General features: G+C 45.9%; 1 protein-coding gene across 8 annotated transcripts in view; it reads left to right on the top strand.

Moving 5' to 3' along the window:
* Positions 1-2,425: 2,425 nt before the first annotated feature.
* The window catches only part of CEP250 (centrosomal protein 250), a 43,097-nt gene continuing 23,189 nt past the window's right edge, over positions 2,426-22,333 (top strand). The window contains exons 1-15 of one of the 8 annotated variants that reach the window (XM_046678863.1): positions 2,426-2,537; positions 9,879-10,167; positions 10,620-10,676; positions 11,608-11,690; positions 11,916-12,081; positions 12,870-12,976; positions 13,228-13,479; positions 14,942-15,038; positions 16,714-16,821; positions 17,348-17,509; positions 18,060-18,238; positions 18,570-18,752; positions 20,163-20,307; positions 21,132-21,278; positions 21,973-22,203. In XM_046678863.1, coding sequence (XP_046534819.1) covers positions 9,982-10,167; positions 10,620-10,676; positions 11,608-11,690; positions 11,916-12,081; positions 12,870-12,976; positions 13,228-13,479; positions 14,942-15,038; positions 16,714-16,821; positions 17,348-17,509; positions 18,060-18,238; positions 18,570-18,752; positions 20,163-20,307; positions 21,132-21,278; positions 21,973-22,203 — 2,103 coding nt within the window. In that variant the 5' untranslated portion in view covers positions 2,426-2,537; positions 9,879-9,981. Of the gene's footprint in view, positions 2,538-9,878; positions 10,168-10,619; positions 10,677-11,371; positions 11,691-11,910; positions 12,082-12,869; positions 12,977-13,227; positions 13,480-14,624; positions 14,725-14,941; positions 15,039-16,713; positions 16,822-17,347; positions 17,510-18,059; positions 18,239-18,569; positions 18,753-20,162; positions 20,308-21,131; positions 21,279-21,972; positions 22,204-22,333 lie in introns of those variants that run through there. The other 7 variants (XM_046678866.1, XM_046678864.1, XM_046678867.1 and 4 more) reach the window with 7 other exon arrangements.

Consider the following 22,333-nt stretch of genomic DNA (forward strand, 5'->3'; position numbering starts at 1 on the left):
GGATCCATACTATAGCCCTGGGAGAGGGTTAGGATGTAAAGCATGTTCCCAGAGGTGGAGTTTAGGACATAAAGGAAGAAGCCCAGTTCATCAGGAGGGGACCAGGGTTGTTTTTCTTTCAGCTGATCCATTATCTCTCCCTCCAATCCAGCCTCCTTTGAGGCCTTCTCTCCACTCTGGTTTATCAGACATGTTTGAACAGGGCCAGATTCTAACTGTGTCTGGAGTAAGTCTTTTCCCATAAGGCTCTTAAGCCCCAAGGAATTCAAGTAATGTGTATGAACACCTGTTTGTTTGTCCCCAGTGTTCCTGGTACTTGTAGGATGATTGAATGCTGATGTACTCTCAGAGCCTAGAGAACCTGTAGGGGGGAACATTACCCACTTTCACACATCAGCTAACTCCACTTTCTGCTCTGGCCCAGACAAAACACCCAGTTGTACTACTTTGTTATGTTTTAATACAATTTCCAACTTGCTATTAATATACTGTATTATTATTCAATACGTGTACATAATAGATGTTCAATAAACGTTTCCTGAGTGAATAAAAAAATGAATACGGGAATGAATGAATCCCTCTTTATAAAGATCAAAGATTACTGTTTGGTTTTAATCCCTTTCTACTCCATTTACCGTTTATTGGTATGTCTTGGTAGTCCGAAACTTACGTTTACTTCTCACAGTCTTAAAATGTATTGTGTAGTTTGCTGACAAATTTTATGTCATTCACCTTTGTAACACTGAGGCTGACTTGATTCATTCATTCAGTGGATGCTTATTCAGCACCTACCATGTGTCAGACTCTGTGCTAAATGCTAGGAATAAGTCAGACATAGTCTCCTATCATCATGAAGCTTAAACTTCAGAGGGGGAGAAAGATAATAGGTCAACAAACAAACAGAAAGTGGGAAGTACTATGAAAGAAACAGATAGAAAATGATAGAATATTATTTTAAATAGCATAGTTAGGGAAGACCTAGCTGGGGAAGTGTCATTTAAGGTGAGACCTGAAGGAAAGGAAAACATCAGCTAAGCCAACAGCTGGGGGAAAATTGGTCTATGTAGAGGGCAAAATATGTGCAAAGGCCCTGAGGCAGAAAAGAGGTTGATGTGTATAACATTCAGGTTGTTTATCTCCACTCCATATATTGTTGTAGTGAACATTCTCGCACAGTACCCCATTGTGAGAGTATTTCCCTGGAGTGGATTCCCACACCACTGATTATTTACATCTTTTTCTCTGTCCAGTGTCTAGGATCTTTCAGAACCAGTGTTCTCCCTTCTCTAGTTTTCCCTTCACTTACTTTCTCTTTTTCTCAAAGTAACTATTAAGAACTTTCTTTTGTAGTTCTTATAGGAGAAAAGATACAATGTAGCTCTTACTGGAGCGTTCCCTTCCCAGGTTCCCTTTGGCTGTGGATTGCCTATTTCACTCCAGCTATCCATTCATCCATCCATCTATTTACTCAGTACTTACCAAGAACCTATTTTGTACCAGGCCTTGTGCTGGGTGCTAGAGATGGACGATCTTATGCAGCGCTTCTCAAAGTGCGTTTCTGATGCATCAGAATCACCTAGGGTATTTGCTGAAATGCAGATTCCCGGGCTCCACCGTGGTTTACTGACTCTCTAGGGGCAGAATCCGAGAGTCTGCATTTTAAGAAGTACCCCAGTTTTTGTTTTTATAATCCTAACCAAAAATATAGAACTACTGAGTGCCTTCTGAGAGGCAGGTAAATACAATTTACAAGTCTAAGAAAGTGCATTGATAATTTATGCACAAAACGCTATGGGAATAATGCCTGGATCATAGAGAGAAGAAAGTTCTCCAGCAGAAGTAAGGTTTACGCAGAAAATTAGACAAACTGCTGTTCTCCGGCTAGATGTAGGGCATTGAGGCAAAGAGAACACCCTGTGCAAACGCATGTAGGGGAAAATGACATTAACTATGCTGTGAGTGCTGCGTCGCCTGTGGCTCCTTGGAGCTTCGGGGTCTAAGGGTGAGAAAACTCTGGAACCGCCCACCCTGCCCATCGCTGCCCAGTCCCCGGTTCCCTCACTCTTCACGCAGCTGTTAATTGTACTCTGTTTTGCAGACCGAGCAGTGCGCAGGCGCACTTAGAACCAGGTGACCACACACATGCGCAGTGTGTAACCCCGAAGCCAAAAGGGGGATGATTGCGGCGGTTTTCTTCCTATTATCAGAACTTCCGTTGCCCGAATCCAGCGACTGTGGCTGTCCCCATTTCTGGCGAGGGAATTTTACATCTTTTAGTATAATCCCCCTTTCCTTCTGGGCCAGTCAAGTAAACTGGCTGCCAGTACTCAACATGGCGGGAGGTCCCGGAGCGTCGCAGCCCTCCTATAGGCGCGGACCCGGCGGGGCGGGGTCCTCCGAAAGGGCGGGAGTTGGGGGGCGGGCTCTGGGCCCAGCCTGGGGGTGGGCTCCCGCCCCCGGCCGGGCCTTCGCGGCGGCTAGAGCCGCTCTGGCGCTGAGGAGCACGCTGAGAGTCCGCGGGAGGCGAGCGCGGTGAGGTGGGGCCTCGAGGGCAGGCGGGAGGTGCCCGGGTTAACGGTCCGAGGCCCAGAGATAGGCCCGCCGAGGGCGCCTTAGGGAATCCTGTTTGGGCAGCGGCCTCCCGTTCGCCGGGAGGAACCCGAGGCCCAGAAAGGGGCTGGGACCCGTCCTGCCGCCACCGTTCTGGGCTCCAGTCCGCGCAGAAAGGGATCTTCCTGACCCTCGTATCCGACAGCCAACAGCCCCTGGTTGTCAAGACAAGGCGCTGCGCTCTCCTGCCCGTCTCGCTCCCGGCTCCCGGCGTTTACGGCTTCCTCTGCCCTTGGGACATTGCACGTGATCTGTCCGAAAGCCCGGTCCCACCGGCCGCCCCACGCCGGAGCTCTCATTCTTCGGGACCCAACTCAATCACTTGCTCGGAAACCTTTCCCAACCACTTTCTGCGGGCGCAGTTAATCTCGCTGCTCGGTTTTTGCATTCATAGCACCGAGTTACTTTTCCTGCTCCTCTTTTTACACCCGTGCGCTTGTTGGGGCTTTATGCCTTGCCTTTTTCATCTCTTATATCCCAACATCTAGCACATGATGATAATAATAGTAGCTAATATTTACTGAATAGTGATAAAGTGCATTGCATGTAAAGACCCATTTAATCCTCATGGCGATTCCGTGAGGTGGGTTCTAGATCTTCACATTTTATGCATGAAGAAACCAAAGCACTCATAGATCAGTTTTCCTAAGAGCCCACAGTTAATAAGTGAATGGAGCTGGAAACGATTTCTAGGCTGTTGGTCCCCAGAGCAGGTGGTAATTTCACTAGATTGCCTTTGGGTTTGGTAAATGTCTGTTGAATTGGGTCTTTAGCTTAGCCCGTAATTAGGGAGGCCACGATTATGATGCACATTTTACTGAGAAGGCTTAGAAAGGAGTATTGATGTTCCCAAATATATAGAGTGAGTTCATGACAGAACAGAGGCTACACCCTGCTGCTAGCCCTCTACTCCTTCATTCACTCTACCTTTCTTTGCTCCTTTTCCATCAGAGAGCTGGAGACCTAGCCCTCATCATTTCACACCTTTTAGGAAGTGTCCCTCACAGAGCTGTGATTTCATATTTCATGATTTAGGAGGCAGCTTAATGTAATAGAGAGGGCACAGAGTTTGGAAACAGATTGGGGTTCAATCTTTGCTCTGCCACTGACCAGTTATATCCCTTCCATTTTTTGAGCCTCAGTTTTCTTGTCTCTAAAAGGAGGACAACAGTCTTATCTCAAAGGGTTTTTTATGAAGATTACAAATAATTGTTGTGGCAGAGTAAAGTGCTACACACTACATGATCTATTTTTTACCTTTCAGAAGGTTATAGAACTATCAGCATTTTGCAAGACCATTGGTGATATGGGTCATGTTACCTAAAGTTCTTATATTCATTCGGTCGGTCAGTCACTCAAATACTTAATGACTTCCTGCTATATCCCAGGCACTGTTTTAGGAGCTAGTAATATAGCAGTCAATAAAACAATATTCTTGCACTTGGGAAATTTACATTCTGACTGGTATGTTACACATAATAACCAGATAGAGACAGATAAAGCATGGTAAGGTAAATAGAAATACCAGTGTGTGTGAAAAGGTGGAGGTATTTTATATTGGGTGGCTAGGGAACAACTTACTGAGAAGGTAACATTTGAACAGAGATCTGAAGGAGGTAAAGGAGCAAATCATGAAGTAACTGGAGGAAGAAGGCCTGAGATGAGTGTGTGGCTTGGTGTGTTTCAAGCATTACAGCAAGGAGGGCTGTGTGGCTGGAGGAGTGTGAGCAAAGGGGAGAGGAGTAAGAAAAGGAATTAAAACAGTTGGAGGCTGGGATGGAATAATTAGGACCCTGTAGGCCATTATAATGATTTTGGTTTTTTCTCGGAGAAAAAACATTACATTGGAGAGTTCTGAGTGGCATAGTCTGTCATTGTTTTATTTTTATTTATTTATTTATTTTTTTGAGGAAGATTAGCCCTGAGCTAACTACTCTTTTTGCTGAGGAAGACTGGCCCTGAGCTAACATCCATGCCCATCTTCCTCTACTTTGTACATGGGACGCCTACCACAGCATGGCTTTTGCCAAGTGGTGCCATGTCCGCAACCGGGATCCAAACTGGCGAAGCCCGGGCTGCTGAGAAGCGGAACATGTGAACTTAACCGCTGCGCCACTGGTCCGGCCCCTGTCATTGTTTTAAAAGGATTATTCTGACTACTTTGTTGAGGAAAAACAGATTTTGGAAGCATCCTATGGTCTAGGAAGCTTTTGCAGTAATCCAGGTGTATTAGTTATCTATTGCTGTGCAAGAAATTACCTCCAAATTTAGCAGCTTGAAACGACAATTACTTATTGTCTTATACAGTTGTGGGTCAGAAATCCATGAGCCAGTTTGCTGGGTGTTTCTGGTATAGGGTCTCTCAGGAGATTGTAGTCAGTCAAGCTCATGGCTGATCTGTTCCCAAGATATTTCCTTACCACTGGGCCTCTTCACAGGGCTGCCTGATTGTCCTCAGGACAAGTCCGAGAAAGGGGGAAAGAGACAGACAGACAGAAGCCATAGTGCCTTTTATGACCTTGTCTTGGAAGTCATTTCTACTTTATTCAGCTTTGTAAACTTTATTCCAGCTCACACTCAGGGGGAAAGAATTAGGCTCCACCTCTTGAAGGGAGGAGTATCAAAGAAAATTTGTGGACACACCTTAAAGCCACCACCCCAGGCAATAGTGAGTGCCTTAGCTCAGGATGGTGGTGGTGAGGGATCAAAAAGAGATAGGATCTGGTAGAGCCGGCAGGGTTTTCTGAGAGTGGAGTAAGTATAACTATAAGGCTTTTGGCTTGAGCAACCAGGATAGAATTGCCGTTTACTGAAACGGGGAAGATTGGAAGAGCAGGAGTTCACTTTTGGACAAGCTTACTTTGAGATGCCTGTTAGACATCTGTGTGGAGACGTTAAATAGACGTTTGGAATTGGTGTATATAGGAGTGTGAACTTCCAGAGGGAAGTTTGGGCTGGAGATGTAACACTGGGAGTCATGGGCAGATAGGTCTATTTTAAGCTGTAAACTGCATGAGATTACCTAGGAAATGAATGCAGATTAAGAGGTCTGAAGCCTGAGCTCTGGTACCTCTAACCTTTAAATGTTGGAGAGATGAGGAGGAGCCAGCAAAGGAGACTGAAGGGAGAGGCCAGAGAGGTGGAAGGAGAACAGAGAGAGGCTCCACCCATGAGATTTATGTAAGGAGCTGCATGCTAATTTTTAAGAAACAAATTGTCTCTGCAGGCAAATATATATAGTTTCTTTGCTCAGGAAATAAAATATTTGGCCCTCGTGTTTTTCCTTTTTTGCGTTGTGACAAATTCTATTTAATAATACCAATGTACATCTTAGTCCTTGCAGCTTTTACAGTTCTACTCGAAGTTTAGATGGTGTTACTTCTATTTTAAACTTTTTTTAAATACTCCTTTTGTAGTGTTTTGGATGAGGGAAGGCTCACTGGATAATTTATATCACTCTTCTGTCACTTTCCACTCTAGGTTCAGAAGTTATTGCGCTTCTTAGTCTGGTTCCTAGCAAAAGTAGGAAGTTGGTCTTGTTCATTTCTGTATTGCTGTGGCTGACTGCCTGATACTGAGCTGGAATTCATGAGTGTTTATGGGATAAATTAATGTATAAAAGAAGCAAATATTTTTCCTTTTCTTGCAATAATGATATAACATCTATTCGGTGGTTTATAATTTACAAAGCACACTGACATCCATTCTCTCATTTGAATGCAATCCAATCTGTTAACACTGGCCAACTACTGACCTTTTCCTTTTCTGAGGGACCTTGAAACCTGCCTTTCTTTTGGAGCTCTGCTAGTTTATTCTCTGGCTGATCTGACAGTGTGTTAATAAAAGAGTGCTGAACTCTGTCTTTAGGAAGCCCAGAGCTAAATCTGAATTTCAGAAAGATTCCTGATGTAATTTTTCTCTATTCCCTCCCTCTTTTTATTCTTGTTTTAGTGAATTTAAGTTTTATGAGGATTTTGGGGGGGTTTTAGTCATAAAACACTTCAAATCATTTTAAAATAAATTTTGTTTTTTAGAACAGTTTCAGATTTATAGAAAAATTTCATAGTACTGCAGAGAGTTCCCATACATCCTGCACCCAGTTCCCCTATTAGTAACATCTTACATTAGTATGGTATATTTGCTACAATTTCAAATCATTTTTCGAGGTAAGTGGAGCATATAAATAAAATATGAACAAGATGAAGTTATTTCATCTATATAGGCCTCGGTTTCCTTATCTGTAAAATGAGAGGGTTGGACTAAATTTCTATAGCTCTAAAAATTTTTAATTATCTGTTATAGTAAAATAATCACATAATTCTAATATAATTCTATTTCTTAACCGAAGTGTTACTAATAGTGCCTCCCCAAATAATGTTTATATGTTAACAGCAGCCATATCCTAAAAGTGGATTTAATATGAGAATTCTGGAAACTGTGGCAGGGCTGCTTATAGAGACATTAGGTTGAACTACATGAAATTATCATTTTTATAGGTAAAAAAATGGGCAAATATTGGCAATTTCATATGGTTCAACCTAATATTTTGAGGGTAGGGATTCAAAGGATGGTAAGGGAACCTTGGGGCCTCAGAGCCTCTCACTGTGTGCAAAAGCCTAGCCCACCCCTCACAGTTTTAGGAGAGAAAAGCCTCCTCAGGTCCCTTGAAGCCACTTCGAGCTATTCTTGTAGGTAGTGTGGGCAGTAAGAACTGTTTCCCAGCAGGTTTGTGCCTCCAACTAGCAGAGAGAGATTGAGCCAGCATCTCATAGAGCCGTGGTGAGTTGGTTGACAGCCTTGGTGGAAAGGAAGGGCAGAAAAGGAGGATGTTTGGAGTGTGACGGAAGACTGTATTAGCCTGGCTTATAGGCTAGGAAGAGGCAGCCTAGGGTGTTGGTGCCATTAGGCCTTCGTTGGTGCCGCTACTCTTCCTACCTGATGCACTTTCCATACTGTCTAGTACAAGCTCTGCAAACTCGGATATCTTCAGTTGCCGAGGAGATGATGTAAATTGGTAAACTGAGTTTTCCTCTATAACTCTGTTATAAGAAAACAGCACACGTGCAATGATAAATGACAGCTGAAATCTTCTATTGATGTGTGGGAGAGAATAGGCTGGGGTCGGGGGTGGGAGGTGGAGACTGTAGTGAACTGGAGGGCACATGCCCTGTCTAAAGAGGGTAGACACTGTTTAACTCTTTAACTGCAGCTGGTTGTTGCCCTGTAGGGATGCAGGTTGAGGATCACTAGATATTCTGGTTTTCCAAAGGAGCCAGGAATATGAATTTTTATATGCATTCTCCCAATGGTATATGTTGGCACCTTATTTGAATTCTTAGAAACCATTGTATAGGCCACGCAATGGTTGAAAAGAGCCGGCAGGGGCTGGCCCAGTGGCGCAGCAGTTAAGTGCACACGTTCTGCTTCGGCGGCCCGGGGTTTACCGGTTCAGGTCCTGGGTGCAGACATGGTACTGCTTGGCAAGCCATGCTGTGGCAGGCATCCCACATATAAAGGAGAGGAAGATGGGCATGGATGTTAGCTTAGGGCCAGTCTTCCTCAGCATAAAGGGGAGGATTGGCAGCAGATGTTAGCTCAGGGATAATCTTCCTCAAAAAAAAAAAAGAAAGGAAAGAGCCAGCAGGCCACATTTGTAACCTCTGGCCAAGGGTTTAGATCTGCCAGGAGTGAGGCCCACTTTCATTTCTTTGTTATGCATTATTGACAACCCTGCTAATACCAAAATGAATTAGACAGCCTCTGCCTTTGAGGAACTCACAGGTTAGTAGAGAAGATAGACAAATAATAATGGTAAAAGGTAACATAGACATTACGTATGTGTGTGTGTGTGTGATTAGTTCTTCCTGGCTGTGTCTGGGAGGACATGATAGGAAGTGATATTTGAGCCAGTAGGTAGGAGATCAACAGTTTGGTGCATTAAAGAGATTTGGGATCTCTGAAACCCCCACTGTATGTGCGAATGTTGGATCTGCATTTGCTGTATATACCATTTTCCTCAGATTATGAGACTGACGTACTCCTGGCTGCACCAAGAGGGCAGCTCTAATATACCATTTTCCTGATAGGTAGTTGGAAATAACAGATATTCCTTAACCCTGCTGGTGGGTGTCTCGGGGTTAATAAAATGGGAGAATTCGAACCTCTCCCCACCTCCCCCAGATTATCGTGTGTTTTAGAGGCCTAAGAAATTCAGAGGTCATATAGCTGGGTGCCCTCATTTTTGGATGAGGAGATTGAAAGAGAAGTGGCATGCCCAAGGTCACAGAGCCCATTAGAGGCAGAGTTTGGTCTAGCACCCCAAATTTTTCTTGACCACCTGCCTCTCCCTCTCCTGGGTATCTCTGAAGGTCACTGGTTAGGCTGGCATCCCCTGTCTGCGAGTGGCCAGTTACCCTGTTTTGGCCCAGCTCCTGGTGGGTGAGGAGTGTTTCCGTCCTGCTGAAGCTGGTTCCTTCTTCCCTCTCTCTTTCGGATACCCTGCCTGAAATCTGAAATGCCTGCTACTTCTTTGTGAGAGAGAGCCTGCTTGTATTCAAATTCCTAATCAACCAAATGCCAACTGAATGAACTAGGACAAATTGCTTAACCTTTGTAAGCCTCAGTTTCCTCGTCCATGTATAAAAAGTTATAATAACACTGTGGTGTGAAGGGAAGGCATTGGAAGCTTTCAGGATTCTTATGATGACAAAATGACATAATGGGTATAAAGCACTTAAAGCAACTGACCCATAGAATCATCTAGCAAGTATTGACTATGAAGATGATTCACACAGTTCACAGCACCCCAGGTTGGGTTAAATGCCCTTCCTTTGTTTCCCCATACTATCCTGGGATGTCTCTGTTATTGCACACACCACATTGTATTGTAATTGTGTCTATCTCTCCTGCTAGACTAAAGTACCTTCAATGATTGATTGCACAGATATGTATTAGGCACTGTGCCAGGCTCCAGGGATACAGTGGTAAACCAGGAGCTCTTGGTCTAATGCAGAGTTCTAGAAGGCTTGCCAGAAAGCGCTAGTCCTGTGAGCTTGTTTCATGGTCTAATACATTTGAGAAATGATGCTCATCATAGCCTCCCCTTAGAGATTAGGGTCCGTCTTAGTACTTTAAAGTTTCTGAGGAGTCCTATAATAAAGGAACCTATTTGCTTTGTCCAGCCCAGCTTTGCCAGACTTAATGAGTGCTGAATAAATTTGAGTCATCTAGACAGCACTTTCAACTCCACTGTGTGCTTTGGTCCCCAGCTCAAGAGGAGGTCCAAGGGGCACAGCAATGATTAGAGACTCTCCTGGGAGTGAATAGCCTCTGGCTGCATAGAGGCCTGTGGGCTTACCGTCTGGTGCACCCATGGAGAAAAGAGGCTCTGGGCTGAACAGTATGAAGCCCCAGCCACTGCAGCTCGTGCTGGAGGAGCAAGTGCTGGCGCTACAGCAGCAGATGGCAGAGAACCAGGCAGCCTCCTGGCGGAAGCTAAAGAACTCCCAGGAGGCCCAGCAGAGGCAAGCAACCCTTGTGAGGAAGCTGCAGGCCAAGGTGAGGCAGCTGCCCCTTCAGGGAGGGGAAAAGAGAAGACTACCTCCTAGAGCTGGGTGCTGAGGTGGAATAAGGGTCGCAGGAGGCAGAGTCGTGTGGTGGGAATGTCCCGACAGCCTCTCCTTTGATGCTCACAACTACTCCATGAGATATATACCATGTGTACTTTCACGAGGGTTAAATTAATTGTCTAAGTTTCCCCCCTAGTGTAGAGCTAGGTCCTGACCCTAGGAGTTCTGGTTCCAAAGCCCATGATCTTGCCTCTCCAATCCACGAGGCATGTAGAAAGTATTGTTTAAATACCCAAATAGAAACTATAAGATGCTGTGGCCTTACCTCACTATAATCACCCAGTCCCCCGTTCACAGCGCGTTTGCCCAAGATCCTTGGGGGCCTGTGGTTTGGTCTGTTTGTACCAGCCCATTGCCCATGTCCTGCTTTGTTTGCCTCAGGTGTTGCAGTATCGGACCTGGTGCCAAGAGCTGGAGAAGCGGCTGGAAGCCACTGGGGTGAGTGAGGCTGAGATCTGTGCTCCCCCTGAGCCTCAGTGAATATATTTGTTAGGTTTCATTTGCTCACTGAGGGAGGTGATGTGGCAGTGTTTGGTAGAAGCCTCTTTCTTCAGCCCCTTAGAACTTTATCACACATACCTTCATTGGACCTAGGTATTCCTGGCCTGTCAGACACCAACTCTTGGCTCTCTAAGGGCAAAACGCAGCTTCAGGAGACTTAATCAGATTGGAAGCAGTGTGGAATCAGAGGGAAGAAATCCATTTTTCCTCCAGAAGGTGTCAGTGTTTATCTGTCTTAGAGAGATGTGTGCCTTTGCCGCCTAAAAGGCATCGCTGCTCCTCTGTTCGATGCAGAGGACTTTGTGCTCTTGGCTGGATAGAACTGGCTTTGAAAGACCCATTTGCCTTTGTTCCAGCTCCCTCTCAGCACCTTCTCACAGCCCCTCAGAAAAGTTCTCTCAGAGGAAGGAAAGAACCAAAACTGATTGAGTACCATTCTATATCGACCAGGAACCATTAGACATTGTCAAATAATTGTCACTTATTCTGCAAAGCGACTTTCTGAGGGGAATGAGATCACCTTCATTTTGCAGCTGAAGGCTGTGGCTCTGGGAAGTTAAGTAACTTCCTAAGGTCCAAAAATGAGTGTAAAAGTTAAGGCCAATAGTGAAGCTATATCTTATGTTTCTTAGGTTGAAAGCTCTTTTCACTACAAATGCCATCTTTCAAGAGAGGTCACTGATTCACTTTTGAAGAGGGATGAAGTGGATTTGCTTTCAGGTTGCGGTGATTGAGGAAAGAGTCGTATTGCTAAGAAAGGAGAGAAAGCATAAAAAGAAAGTGGTCTGCTGTAGAAGGGGGCATCAGAAGATTGGCCTGAGTGATGTTCTCTCTGAAGATGAGTAAGGTTTGTCTCTGTTTTGCTAAGGGACCGGTCCCTCCGAGGTGGGAAAATGTGGAGGAGCCAAACCTAGAACAGCTGCTAATCCGCTTGGAGGAAGAGCAACAGAGGTGATGGACCCCGCATTCTCTGGCCTGGGTGATTGGCCAGTGGGTGGAGAAGGCTGATGGGAAACCTGTGTCCTCAGGGCTAACAGGGTTAGAACCATGCACTACAGCCCTGGCCCTCCAGTTCCTGGCAATGGAAAATTCCAGTGGTTGTCATCTTACTCCAAGAAGTCCAAGGCTTGGATCAGACCTTTATTTTGCTCTCGCTCCTACCCCTCCCTAGTGCAGGTGTGAGAGTCTAGCAGAGGTGAACACCCAGCTTCGGCTGCACATGGAAAAAGCTGACGTGGTAAATAAAGCCCTTCGGGAAGATGTGGAAAAATTGACAGTAGACTGGAGCCGGGCCCGGGATGAGCTCATGAGGAAGGAGAGCCAGTGGCAGATGGAGCAGGAGGTAGGAGGAACAGGGGGCTGGAACTGTGAGAAGAGGGTTGTGCACTCTGGGCACTGCCTGGTCAGTGCCGGAAGGGGTTAACTTCAGGACTTGAATGGAAACTGGGCTGTTGTTAGCGTCTCTGACCATCCTTTCCACTCATGCTGGTGGCTTCGCCCTGCTCGAGCCTTCAGCTTAGTTTTGTCCTCACCTGCCTAGTTGAGGTTTTCTGGCAGGTGGCATGACACTCAAAGTAACTCTGTTCCCACATGAGTGACTAGCTTAGGTTTTAGATGGATCTGAACACTTGCTGACTCCCCTGTCTGGAGGTCTGCATGTCTAGATGCTAAGGAGGTAGCTATTGAAATTGAGTGGGGAAGAAAGACTAGATGTGGACCCTGGGGAGTTTTCAGATCCCAGCTAAAAGGAAACTATGTTTCCTGAGCCTTTGCTCTGTGCCAAGTACTATGCTAGGTAATTTACGTATCCTAGGTCATTTAATCCTCATTGTAAGTCTGTGGTAATAATGGTAATAGCTCTCATTTGTTGAGCAACTACTGTTTATCCTTTTCCAATCTAGCTCAGAGGAAGGCCATGTAATTAATACCCCAGGCCCTTTGACCTCTTAAATCCCACTGCTAACTTTATCAAACTCTTCAGCATAACCTGAATATCGACACCTGTTCATAAGCTAGCTCCTGTAAAACTCTCCTTCCCTTCCCCCAGTAGTCAGGAGGAACCCAAGACTCCTGTGTTAACAAAAGGTAGTCCTCTGCCCTTTGATGTGACCTGGGTTTCTGAACACACAGTTCTTCAAGGGCTACCTAAAAGGGGAGCACGGTCGCCTTCTCAGTTTATGGCGGGAGGTGGTGACCTTCCGACGCCACTTCCTGGAAATGAAGTCAGCCACTGACAGGTTAGTGTGGGGATAAGTAGGGAGGAGGTTTGCCCCAACCGATTCTAGACATGTGACAGTGGGCTGCTGTAGAAGGGGGATCAGGTACAGGGAGAAGGTTGGGGGTGTGTGTGGAAGAGTTGGTGGAGAGGGATGGTATTGTTGGATTCAGATTTTTTCCCAGACCAGCTCCTCAGGCTTCGCTGGGCCTCATCTCCATGCTCCCTTCCCTAGTCCCTGTTGGAGCCTGCTCTTTCCTTGCTTATATTCAGAGATCTGACTGAGCTGAAGGCTGAGCATGTGAGGCTTTCAGGGTCCCTGTTGACCTGTTGTCTGCGCTTGACCATGGGAGCACAGTCTCGGGAATCTGATGGATCTGGGAGACTGAATGGGGGCGAGCCAGCCCAGCTGCTGCTGCTACTAGCCAAGACCCAGGAGCTGGAGAAGGAAGCCCATGACAGGAGCCAGGAGTTAATACAGCTGAAGAGTCAAGGGGAACTGGAGAAGGCTGAGCTTCAGGATCGGTGAGATGGGCTGGGGTCCTAGGGAGGGTTCACTGAGGGCAAGTTGCCTCCCTTAGGGAGTTAGAGATCGGTGGAGGAGATGTGAAGAGCGTTCCTCCAAGCGTGAGAGGGGAAGGAGATGTGCCAAAGGGAGTCTAGTTTGAAACCCGATGACACAGTTGGGGCAGTGTCATTGCCCTCTACCCTCAGACTGTCTTGCAGGTGTTTCTCTCCTGTTGACTTACAGAGCTGGCTATGACTCTGTCCTCTGTCAACACCAAACTACTTGCCATTCCCAGAACAGTCAAGCTCTGTCTTTGTACATGCTGACCTTGGATTGGAATGCCTCCCTCCCTTCTCTCTCTGCCTTATCCTTTAAGCCATAGTTCAAATGTCACCTCTTCGATGAAGCTGCCTCTCACCTCACTAGCCTGTTAAATTACTATGCCCCAGTGTGGTTTTTTGACCTGCTATGTTACAGCATTGATCTCATTGTATCTTGTTGATTATTTAGTTTCCTTTTTTTTTTGGTTAGGCTCTTTGTTTTTTGGATTATAATAAAATGTATTTTTTTTGTTTTTTTTAAATGATCATAAGAAAGGTAGGGACATTAGCAAAAAGCCCCATTTAAATCTCAGGGTAAAGTTCCCTTTATACCCCATGGCTAGGGTTGTGTCTCCACCTGTTGGTAGTGTATGTAAATTGCAGCCTGTCTTGGTTTGGGTGGTGGAGGCACTGAGAAGCACAAGGAAGAGACCATGTCTAATCAGTTCTGTGTCTCAGTGCTTTGCACTTCACCTGTCATCTAGTAGACACTCAATAAATGTTTATTGAACGATACAATAATTAAATGAATGACTATACAGGGAGTTAAGGCTCTTAGAGATGGTACAGAATAAAATTATTAAGACTGTGAAATGAAATTGAATGAATGAAGAAATATTTATTTAGCCCCTCATATAATACCAAGTACTGAACTCCAGAATATAGTGTTAAGTGATGAAGATGTATGGTGATTTCCCTGAACTTTGAGGTTAATATCAGGGAGGTTGGCCATAATCTCCTCCAAACTGCCTCTCCTTTTTCCCTGTCAGAGTCAGAACCATGGGCTGGAGGGACCTTGGGACTATCCCATGTGGCAATTCTGATATTCTTATTGGCTTCAGGGTGCTTGACTTCAAGATCAAGCGGGGCCTGGAAGGGCCTGGGCCAGGGCTTTCCTTCAGCTCTCGGGCCCCCAAACACGTGTTCCAGCCTTGAGATGTGGTAAATCCCTGCATGTGTCTGAGTGGCTTTGGCTTCCCCCCAGTTCAAGGCTATAGCGTCATGTGGTATTCAGGGAGTGCAGTGGGGCTGGGGGTGCCCAAGGGACTCTGGGGAGGCTGCAGTGGGGGTGTCCGTGTTGGGGCTGGGGTGTGCTGCATAGTAGCTATGTCCACATCAGTGTGCTGCCCAGGTGACAGTGCTGTGCTCTTCCCTTTAGGGTGACTGAGCTCTCTGCTCTGCTGATCCAGTCTCAGAAGCAAAATGAAGATTATGAAAAGATGGTAAAGGCTCTGAGAGAGACAATGGAGATCCTGGTACATGATCCTTTGTTCTGGAAAGGAGTTGGGAATAGGCCTGTAGGTTCCTTGTCCTTTATGGACAGATAGTAGAAGATACAAGTTAAATGTTCCTTAGTGAAATCCCCTAAAGCTGAAAAATAAATTTTGGCTGAATCTGAAAATTAACTAACTCATTCAATAAATATTAGTGGTCTACTTTCCCTACCATATTCCTGGGGAGACTACAATGGCATATACATGCAGTGTGTCCTTACCAAAGAGAGTGGGGCACACATTAAGAGGCACACTGGCAGATGAGGAAGGGGATGTGTAGAGAGATTCCACACATAGTCATATGGGAAACAATTGAGGAGTATGGCAGTGGTTAGCCTGGAGAACAGATCTGAAGGAGTGACGTTGGGGGAAAGAGTTGGCTTGTTTAATGTTTTCTAGATGAGCAAAACCAATGTCAATGACTGGACATCACAGGGTGGTAGAGTTTGGCTAGCAGCTAGAGCTGTTTAGTAGTTGAACAGTCTTTCTTGTGAAGGAGTGAGGTTGGTGTCACTGGCTTAACATTTGCTGGGGCTGTTATCACAGGGACTCTCTAAGCTTGGACTTTCAAGCGTCTGACTTGATTCCACATTTGATTCATTTCTGAGAATGTTCAGATCTCTGATTTTAGGTGGATCCTGAACCCCTATCCACATACATACCCCTAGTCTTCTCATCAAAGCTGGGATAGCTTGGAGCCAGACTTGTTTATGCCTTTTTGTTTCCTTTTGGTCAGGAATTTGCAAATTCAAATGTCTGCAGGGCCCAGATAATGTAAATGAGTGAAGTGGTTCGGTTCTAAGAATTCTGGTTTTCTAGTGCTGTCAGTGCTGTGGGGGACAGTCGATGTCAGTGTTAATGAGGGACTGCAGGACCCTGAGGCATACATGGCTCATCTAGAGGAGGCATCCACTGTTCAACTTCAGTGCATTGTTACCATATTTGAATGCAGGCTGGGTATGGCCCATTTGTTAACTTTTTAAGAGAAGCCAGAAGTTCAGGTTTTCATGAAAATGTCACTTTATAAATGTTGGTTCAAATTTTTTATAGGCCAAATAAAGCAGAGTAGCAGGTCTGTGTCTTCAGGCCTTCACTAACACAACATGATAGGAAGGAAGAGGGGAAATCTTGAGTCTTCGAGTTTATTGCTAGCTTTGGGGCTAGAGGATTCCCTGCTTCAGCCTTAGGTCTCAAGCATCAGTTTGCTCTTCAAAGACAGCAGCCATCCTCCATCCAATGACAGCTCACATTTATTGAGCATATACTTTGTGCCAGACACTATTGTGGAGTAATTTACATGCATTTTTTTCAGTTAGGCCTCAAAACAAACCTGTGAAGTAGTTGCTGTTAATTCCTATTTTAAAGAGAAAGAAGCTCAAAGAAGCACTTGCCTAAGGTTACCAAGATAGTAAGTGATAGAGCAAGAACTCCAATCTAGGCAGTCTAATTTGGAGCTCTTAATCATTTTCATCAGAACTCTTAATCACCCTATCGCCTTGTCTTCAGAGTCCTAGAACAATATTAGCCTACACATGTGGTCAGGAAAAAAAGTGGTGTTGACAGAATAGACAGAATGAGACTCTGGTTGATTTGGGGGCTGGAGTGATAAATTCTCTTCTGAGTTTGGCTCACAGACTCTATTTTGTTCCCTGTTCAGGAGACAAATCATGCAGAATTAATGGAACATGAGGCATCTCTTAGTAGGAATGCCCAAGAGGAGAAGCTGTCTTTACAGCAGGTGATCAAGGATATAACCCAGGTACTGGTAAGCCTCCTGGTCATGGTAACCAGGGTATGCCTCACTCCTCTCCTGAGGCCTCCGTGTCCTCAGTCATGCCTAGATTTCCACTGTCTGAGGTGTTTGGGCTTAGGGTCTGGTGAAGATGAGTTCTCTGAGTGTATTTCATGGCTGGAACCCTAAGCAGTAGCTAGCCATTCATGTGCTAGCACTGCCTGCTGGGACAGGCCCTCTTTCTTATTGCCAGCTGCAATTCTCAGGCCTGTGGCTGGATTCTGGTGTTTGTTACCTCAATAGCCTATTCTTCCTTCATTTCTTCATTTATTGTTACCTCAGGGGGTGCTCTAGCCTTGTTGCTGGTTCTAAGTTTGCGTGGCCAAAGGTGAAGACTTGCAGGAACTAACCTTTTTTGCTCTTAGATGTGCTCTTCCCACCCCCAGGGAGAGTGCCTGAGAAGGAAAACATCAGGTTTGTCCAGGCTGTAGTGTAAGTCCTCTGTATGGACTCTAGGCCTTGGTCAGTAGGGTGGTGACCCTGCTGTGTTGGGTTTCAGGCCATGGTGGAAGAAGGGGACAATATGGTCCAAGGCTCTGGTCGTGAGAACTCCTTGGAGCTGGACTCTAGTGGCTTCTCCTCCCAGTTTGACTCCCGGGACCCAGACAAGGCTCTTACTCTGGTGCGTTCAGTGCTGACTCGGAGACGCCAGGCTGTGCAGGTGAGAACCCCAGCATTTCTCCTCAGCCACGAGGGTGGGTATCTAGACTGATTTGTGCCCCAGGTACCCTCCTAGCCTTGACTGCCTCTTTCACTTTGGTGAACTAGTCATGAGGGGTTTTATTAGCACCCCAAAGTGCCCATTAGAATCTGTGCTGCCCAGTTGTACTTGTGGGTAACTGGCACATTCCCTGTGCCAGAGGCACACTTCCCTTTGCACGCGGTCTTTGCATATCACCACGCAAAGACTGGCAACCAGAGCCCTGGGGGAGTATGGGTAAGTGTTCCCCTGTTCTCAGGGTCCCAACCACACTTACCATCCCTCCCAACCACTGTACATTTGATGATGATGAGCTCTAAGACTCTGGGAGCCACAGAAGCCCAGTAATCTCTGGTCCTCTGTCTTCTTGACTGGTTACATCTCTATTCTTAGCTTACTGTTTTTGCACCAACCCCTTACCCCTTGCCAAGCCCTACTTTCAGGCTCTTACGTCCCTCCTTTGCCCTGCCCTCTTGTTCACCATCTCACTTCTCTTACCCTCCCTCCGCAGGACCTAAGGCAGCAGCTTTCAGGCTGTCAGGAAGCTGTGAGCTTCTTACAGCAGCAACACAATCAGTGGGAGGAAGAGGGTGAGGCCTTGAGACAGCGGCTACAGAAGCTCACTGGAGAGCGGGACACTCTGGCAGGGCAGACCGTGGACCTCCAGGGAGAGGTGGACTCTCTCAGCAAGTGAGCAGGGGGCTGTTCATGCCCGCCTTCCTCCCTGGGCTCAGTCCTCATCTGCCCATTACCCACTCGCATCACGTTTCTCGTTTCTCATTGGCTGACCCTGCTCTCCTTGAGACCCAGGGCTGCTTAGAGCTGCCTTGTTTTGTGTTCTGCTTGTTCCTGCTCACTCCGTTTTGGGTCTTTGTGATGATAAAAAACAGTTTCCTGCTCAAAAGCGAAGATGAGATGTTAAAGGAAACAGACACCTCTCTCCTTTGACTCCGTGATATCTGCTTCAAGGAAGGATTTTAGGTTCAAAGGTTTCTGCTCATCTCTGGTCTCCTCCTTCCAGGGAGCGAGAGCTCCTGCAGAAGACCAGGGAAGAGCTGCAGCAGCAGCTGGAGGTTCTGGAACAGGAGGCATGGCGATTGCGAAGGACTAACGTGGAGCTGCAGCTGCAGGGGGACTCTGCTCAGGGTGAGAAGGAGGAGCAGCAGGAGGAGCTGCACCTGGCTGTCCGTGAGAGGGAGCGCCTGTAAGTGTGACCAGTCCCCTCCTCACTGGGGCTTGATCTTCCCTTCAATTCCACACCCTCCTCCCCGACTACCCTCTCCTAGAAAGTGGAGTAAATTGAAGCCTGGCATACAGTGTATTCAGATTAGCTTACTGCTCTTTCCTCTGCAGAAGGATGAAGACAGAAAGTTCATCCAGGCTTTGCTGAGCACTCACGAGGGATGAGGCACTGTGGGGAATGCAGAAATAAATAAGACACAGGCCCTAATCTCAAGCAGTTTGCAGACTGATGGGAAAGACAGACAAGTAAACTAACTGTAGCGTGAGGCCAGATGAAGTATGAGCTAAATAGAGCTTCAAGCCAGGTCCTTTAGGAGCGTGGGAGTTATAGTTAATATTGAAAGCTTCAGGGAGGAGAGGGTAGCCTTTGAGCTGGGCCTTGACGTGTTTTGATGGTACAGAGTGGGAGAAGGGCTAAAGGAACAGATTAGCAAAGAAAAGGAGGCAGGGAAGTTCATGGCACGTTCAGAGTAGTCTGGGCTGGCTAAAGGGTAGGACTTACCCTGGGAAATAATGGGAAGTGAGCTGGCCAAGAAAGAGAATTTCAGAGTAAAAGGACTCAGCTAATCTGTTAATTCCCCTATATGATGTCAGATAAAGCAAGGACTTTAGAGCTGGGCAAAACCTTGGTTTAAATTATGGCTCTGCCACTTGGACAGATTACTTTATTTGTAAAATGGGGGTCATAATATTTACCTTGAAGGGTGATTGGGAAGATCAGAGCAGTGTTTTACAAAATGCCAGCCCACAGCCTGGCATATGGTAGGTCTTCAGTAACTGGAAGCAGGGACTGTGTCTTCAACTTTGGCATATCCCCCTCTCCTGTGCCCTGGCTCCTTGCACCTAGTAGGCACAGATAATGGAATCTTGCTGTAAGGATCATGACTTGTGCAAGGAATAGTCTCCCCTGTACCAAGGAGAAGAACAGACAATCCACAAAGATAATTATATGTTTTTAAATTTAATTTGTTTGAATCGATAATACATTTACCAATATTTATATGATTTGAAAGTCAAAACTGTTTAAAAAGATATACACAAAGTCTTACTCCCCTCTGCTTCATCCATCCCATTTCCCTTCCTTCTGTACATAACCATTTAAATTAATTTCTCGTTTATCTTTCCAGTGCTGCTTTATGCAAATGTATGCATATATTCTTATTCCCCCCAATTTCTTGCATAAAAGGTCGTACACGGCATATACCGTTCTACACCTTGCTTTTCTCACTTACTATGTCTTGGAGATCTTTCCTGATGAGTTTTTAGAGACCTTCTTCGTTCTTTTGCATAGCAAAGGTAATTATATTCCTGTTACCTTTTGGGTGTGGCCACTCCCTAAGACTTCTCTAGCCCCTTTTCCTTCCCATCTTAGTCAGGAGACGCTGGCGGGCCTGGAAGCCAGACAATCAGAATCACTCAGTGAGCTGATCACTCTTCGGGAAGCCCTGGAGTCCAGTCGCCTGGAAGGGGAGTTGCTGAGGCAAGAGCAAACAGAAGTGACCGCAGCGCTGGCCAGGGTGCGCAGGCCTGCCCCCCGACTGGCTGGGTGGGGTGGGTGGCTTAGGAAGTTGTGTTTCTGGAAAAGGGCATGCAGCCTGCCTCATTCTTCACCTTGCAAGCCAACTCCTCATATTTGTTGCCTCAATTACTAGTCTCTGCTTCTGGGTTCTCTCCCTCCCAACATGCCCTCTATATTGGAATTAGAATGGTTTTCTAAAATATAAATCTGATTATGCCAGTCTCTTTCTTAAAACCATTCAGTGGCTTCCCAGCTCCTTGGTGCTGCATTCAAAGCCTTTTGCCATCTGCCCTAAACTGTTTCTAGCCTCCTCTTGACTCCAAATCCCTGTCCTCATGTACATTTACTCCAGCCATCCAGCACTAATTGCATCCTCAGTTTTACCACGTCCTTTCATGGCTCTAATTCTTTGCATGGACTTTTCTCTTTGCCTGGACTGCTTCTCTCCTCCTGCTTTAACCGCAAACTGTTTCTTATCTCTCAATACCCAACTTAATTGTCAACTCTTCTACCAGGTATTTTTGATTCTCCCAAACTGAATTAGTGCTTTCTCTGAGTTCCCAGAGAAAGAAAGCACTTTGTGCTTACATTGTCTATGGTATCATTACAGTTGTATTGTTTACACTCTCTGTGAGCTCCTCTCTTACTTCTCAATGAATGAATGAATGAATGAATGAAGGGAAAACTTGTTTAGAATGCAAGGGAGAGAATGGAGTGTTAACTGATCTCTTTACAAAGAAAGCAGCAGGTTTTGGGGATGTGAGCTGTTCATGTTGCAGGAAAACTGGAAATAGGAAACCCTTTAACCCTCTTTGTTTTTAGGCAGAACAGTCCATTGCAGATCTGTCGAGTTCTGAGAACAGCCTGAAGGCTGAGGTAGCTGATCTTCGGGCTGCAACTGTCAAGCTCAGTGCCTTAAATGAGGCTTTGGCCTTAGACAAAGTTGGGCTGAGCCAGCAGCTTCTCCAGGTGAGCAAAGATTGCTCTGATCCACAGGGTAGGGGGGCTCTGACCAAGGGCAAGCCAGTGACAGACAAAGCTGACACCCATGACAGAGAAGAGTCCTTAAATGCCCAAGACAGATAAACTCTCAAATGTAGTCCTGAAATGAGCAAAAGGAACATTTATAGTTCAGAGGAGAGCAAAGACTATGAGAACTGGGCATAGCCATTAAAAATAGTCTGCTCTGATACCCACAGCAGAACCACCTTTGGGCTTTAGGGTAAAATCACCAGGGCAAAGAAGGACGCCTGTGTCCTCTGGAAGGAAGATTCAGTTTCCAGTCCTGTTGCATGAGATAACAGCAGTCACCAGAAAAAGATCTCTGAAGAGCCTAGGTGTCAAAGAATCTCCTCTATAGTTTGCAAATTTAACAAGCTTCTTCACTACCCTGTTCTCCTGAGCCCCAGACATGTTCTGTGTTCCCTTATTTTGAATTCTTTGAGAGTAGGATTTTGCCTTTTTATCTTTATCCCCAGCATCAACCCATCTAGTACCTGGAATATAGCCACTAAACCAAATGAATGCATAGTCCCCTCTCTTATAGGCACTCTTGTGTTCATCTTTGGAGAGTCAGTTCATATCTCACTTGGATTTCTGTCTCAGCATTTCATCTCTAAACTGTAACATTTATCTTTGATGCCCTTCTCTTTTTGGCCAGTAGTTAGAACAAGAGAACCAGTCTGTGTGCAGCAGAATGGAAGCAGCAGAGCAGGCAAGAAGTGCTTTGCAGGTGGGCCTGGCAGAGGCGGAGAGGAGCAGGGAAGCCCTTTGGGACAAGAGCACTCACCTGGAGGCTCAGCTGCAGAAAGCAGAGGAGACCAAGGCTGAGCTGCGGGCAGATCTCAGGAGCATCCAAGAAGAGAAGGAAGAAATTCAAGAGAAACTTAGTGAGGTGAGAAGACAAAACTGATACCATCACATTAAGGTATAATATATGCTCATTGTAAAAAATTAAAACACTATAGAAATGTTTTAGAAAGTGAAAAAGTATTACTTCCTAGGAATGACCTGTGTTACTAATT

This window comes from Equus quagga, chromosome 12 (genome assembly GCF_021613505.1).
Source record: "Equus quagga isolate Etosha38 chromosome 12, UCLA_HA_Equagga_1.0, whole genome shotgun sequence".
NCBI classification, from domain to species: domain Eukaryota; kingdom Metazoa; phylum Chordata; class Mammalia; order Perissodactyla; family Equidae; genus Equus; species Equus quagga.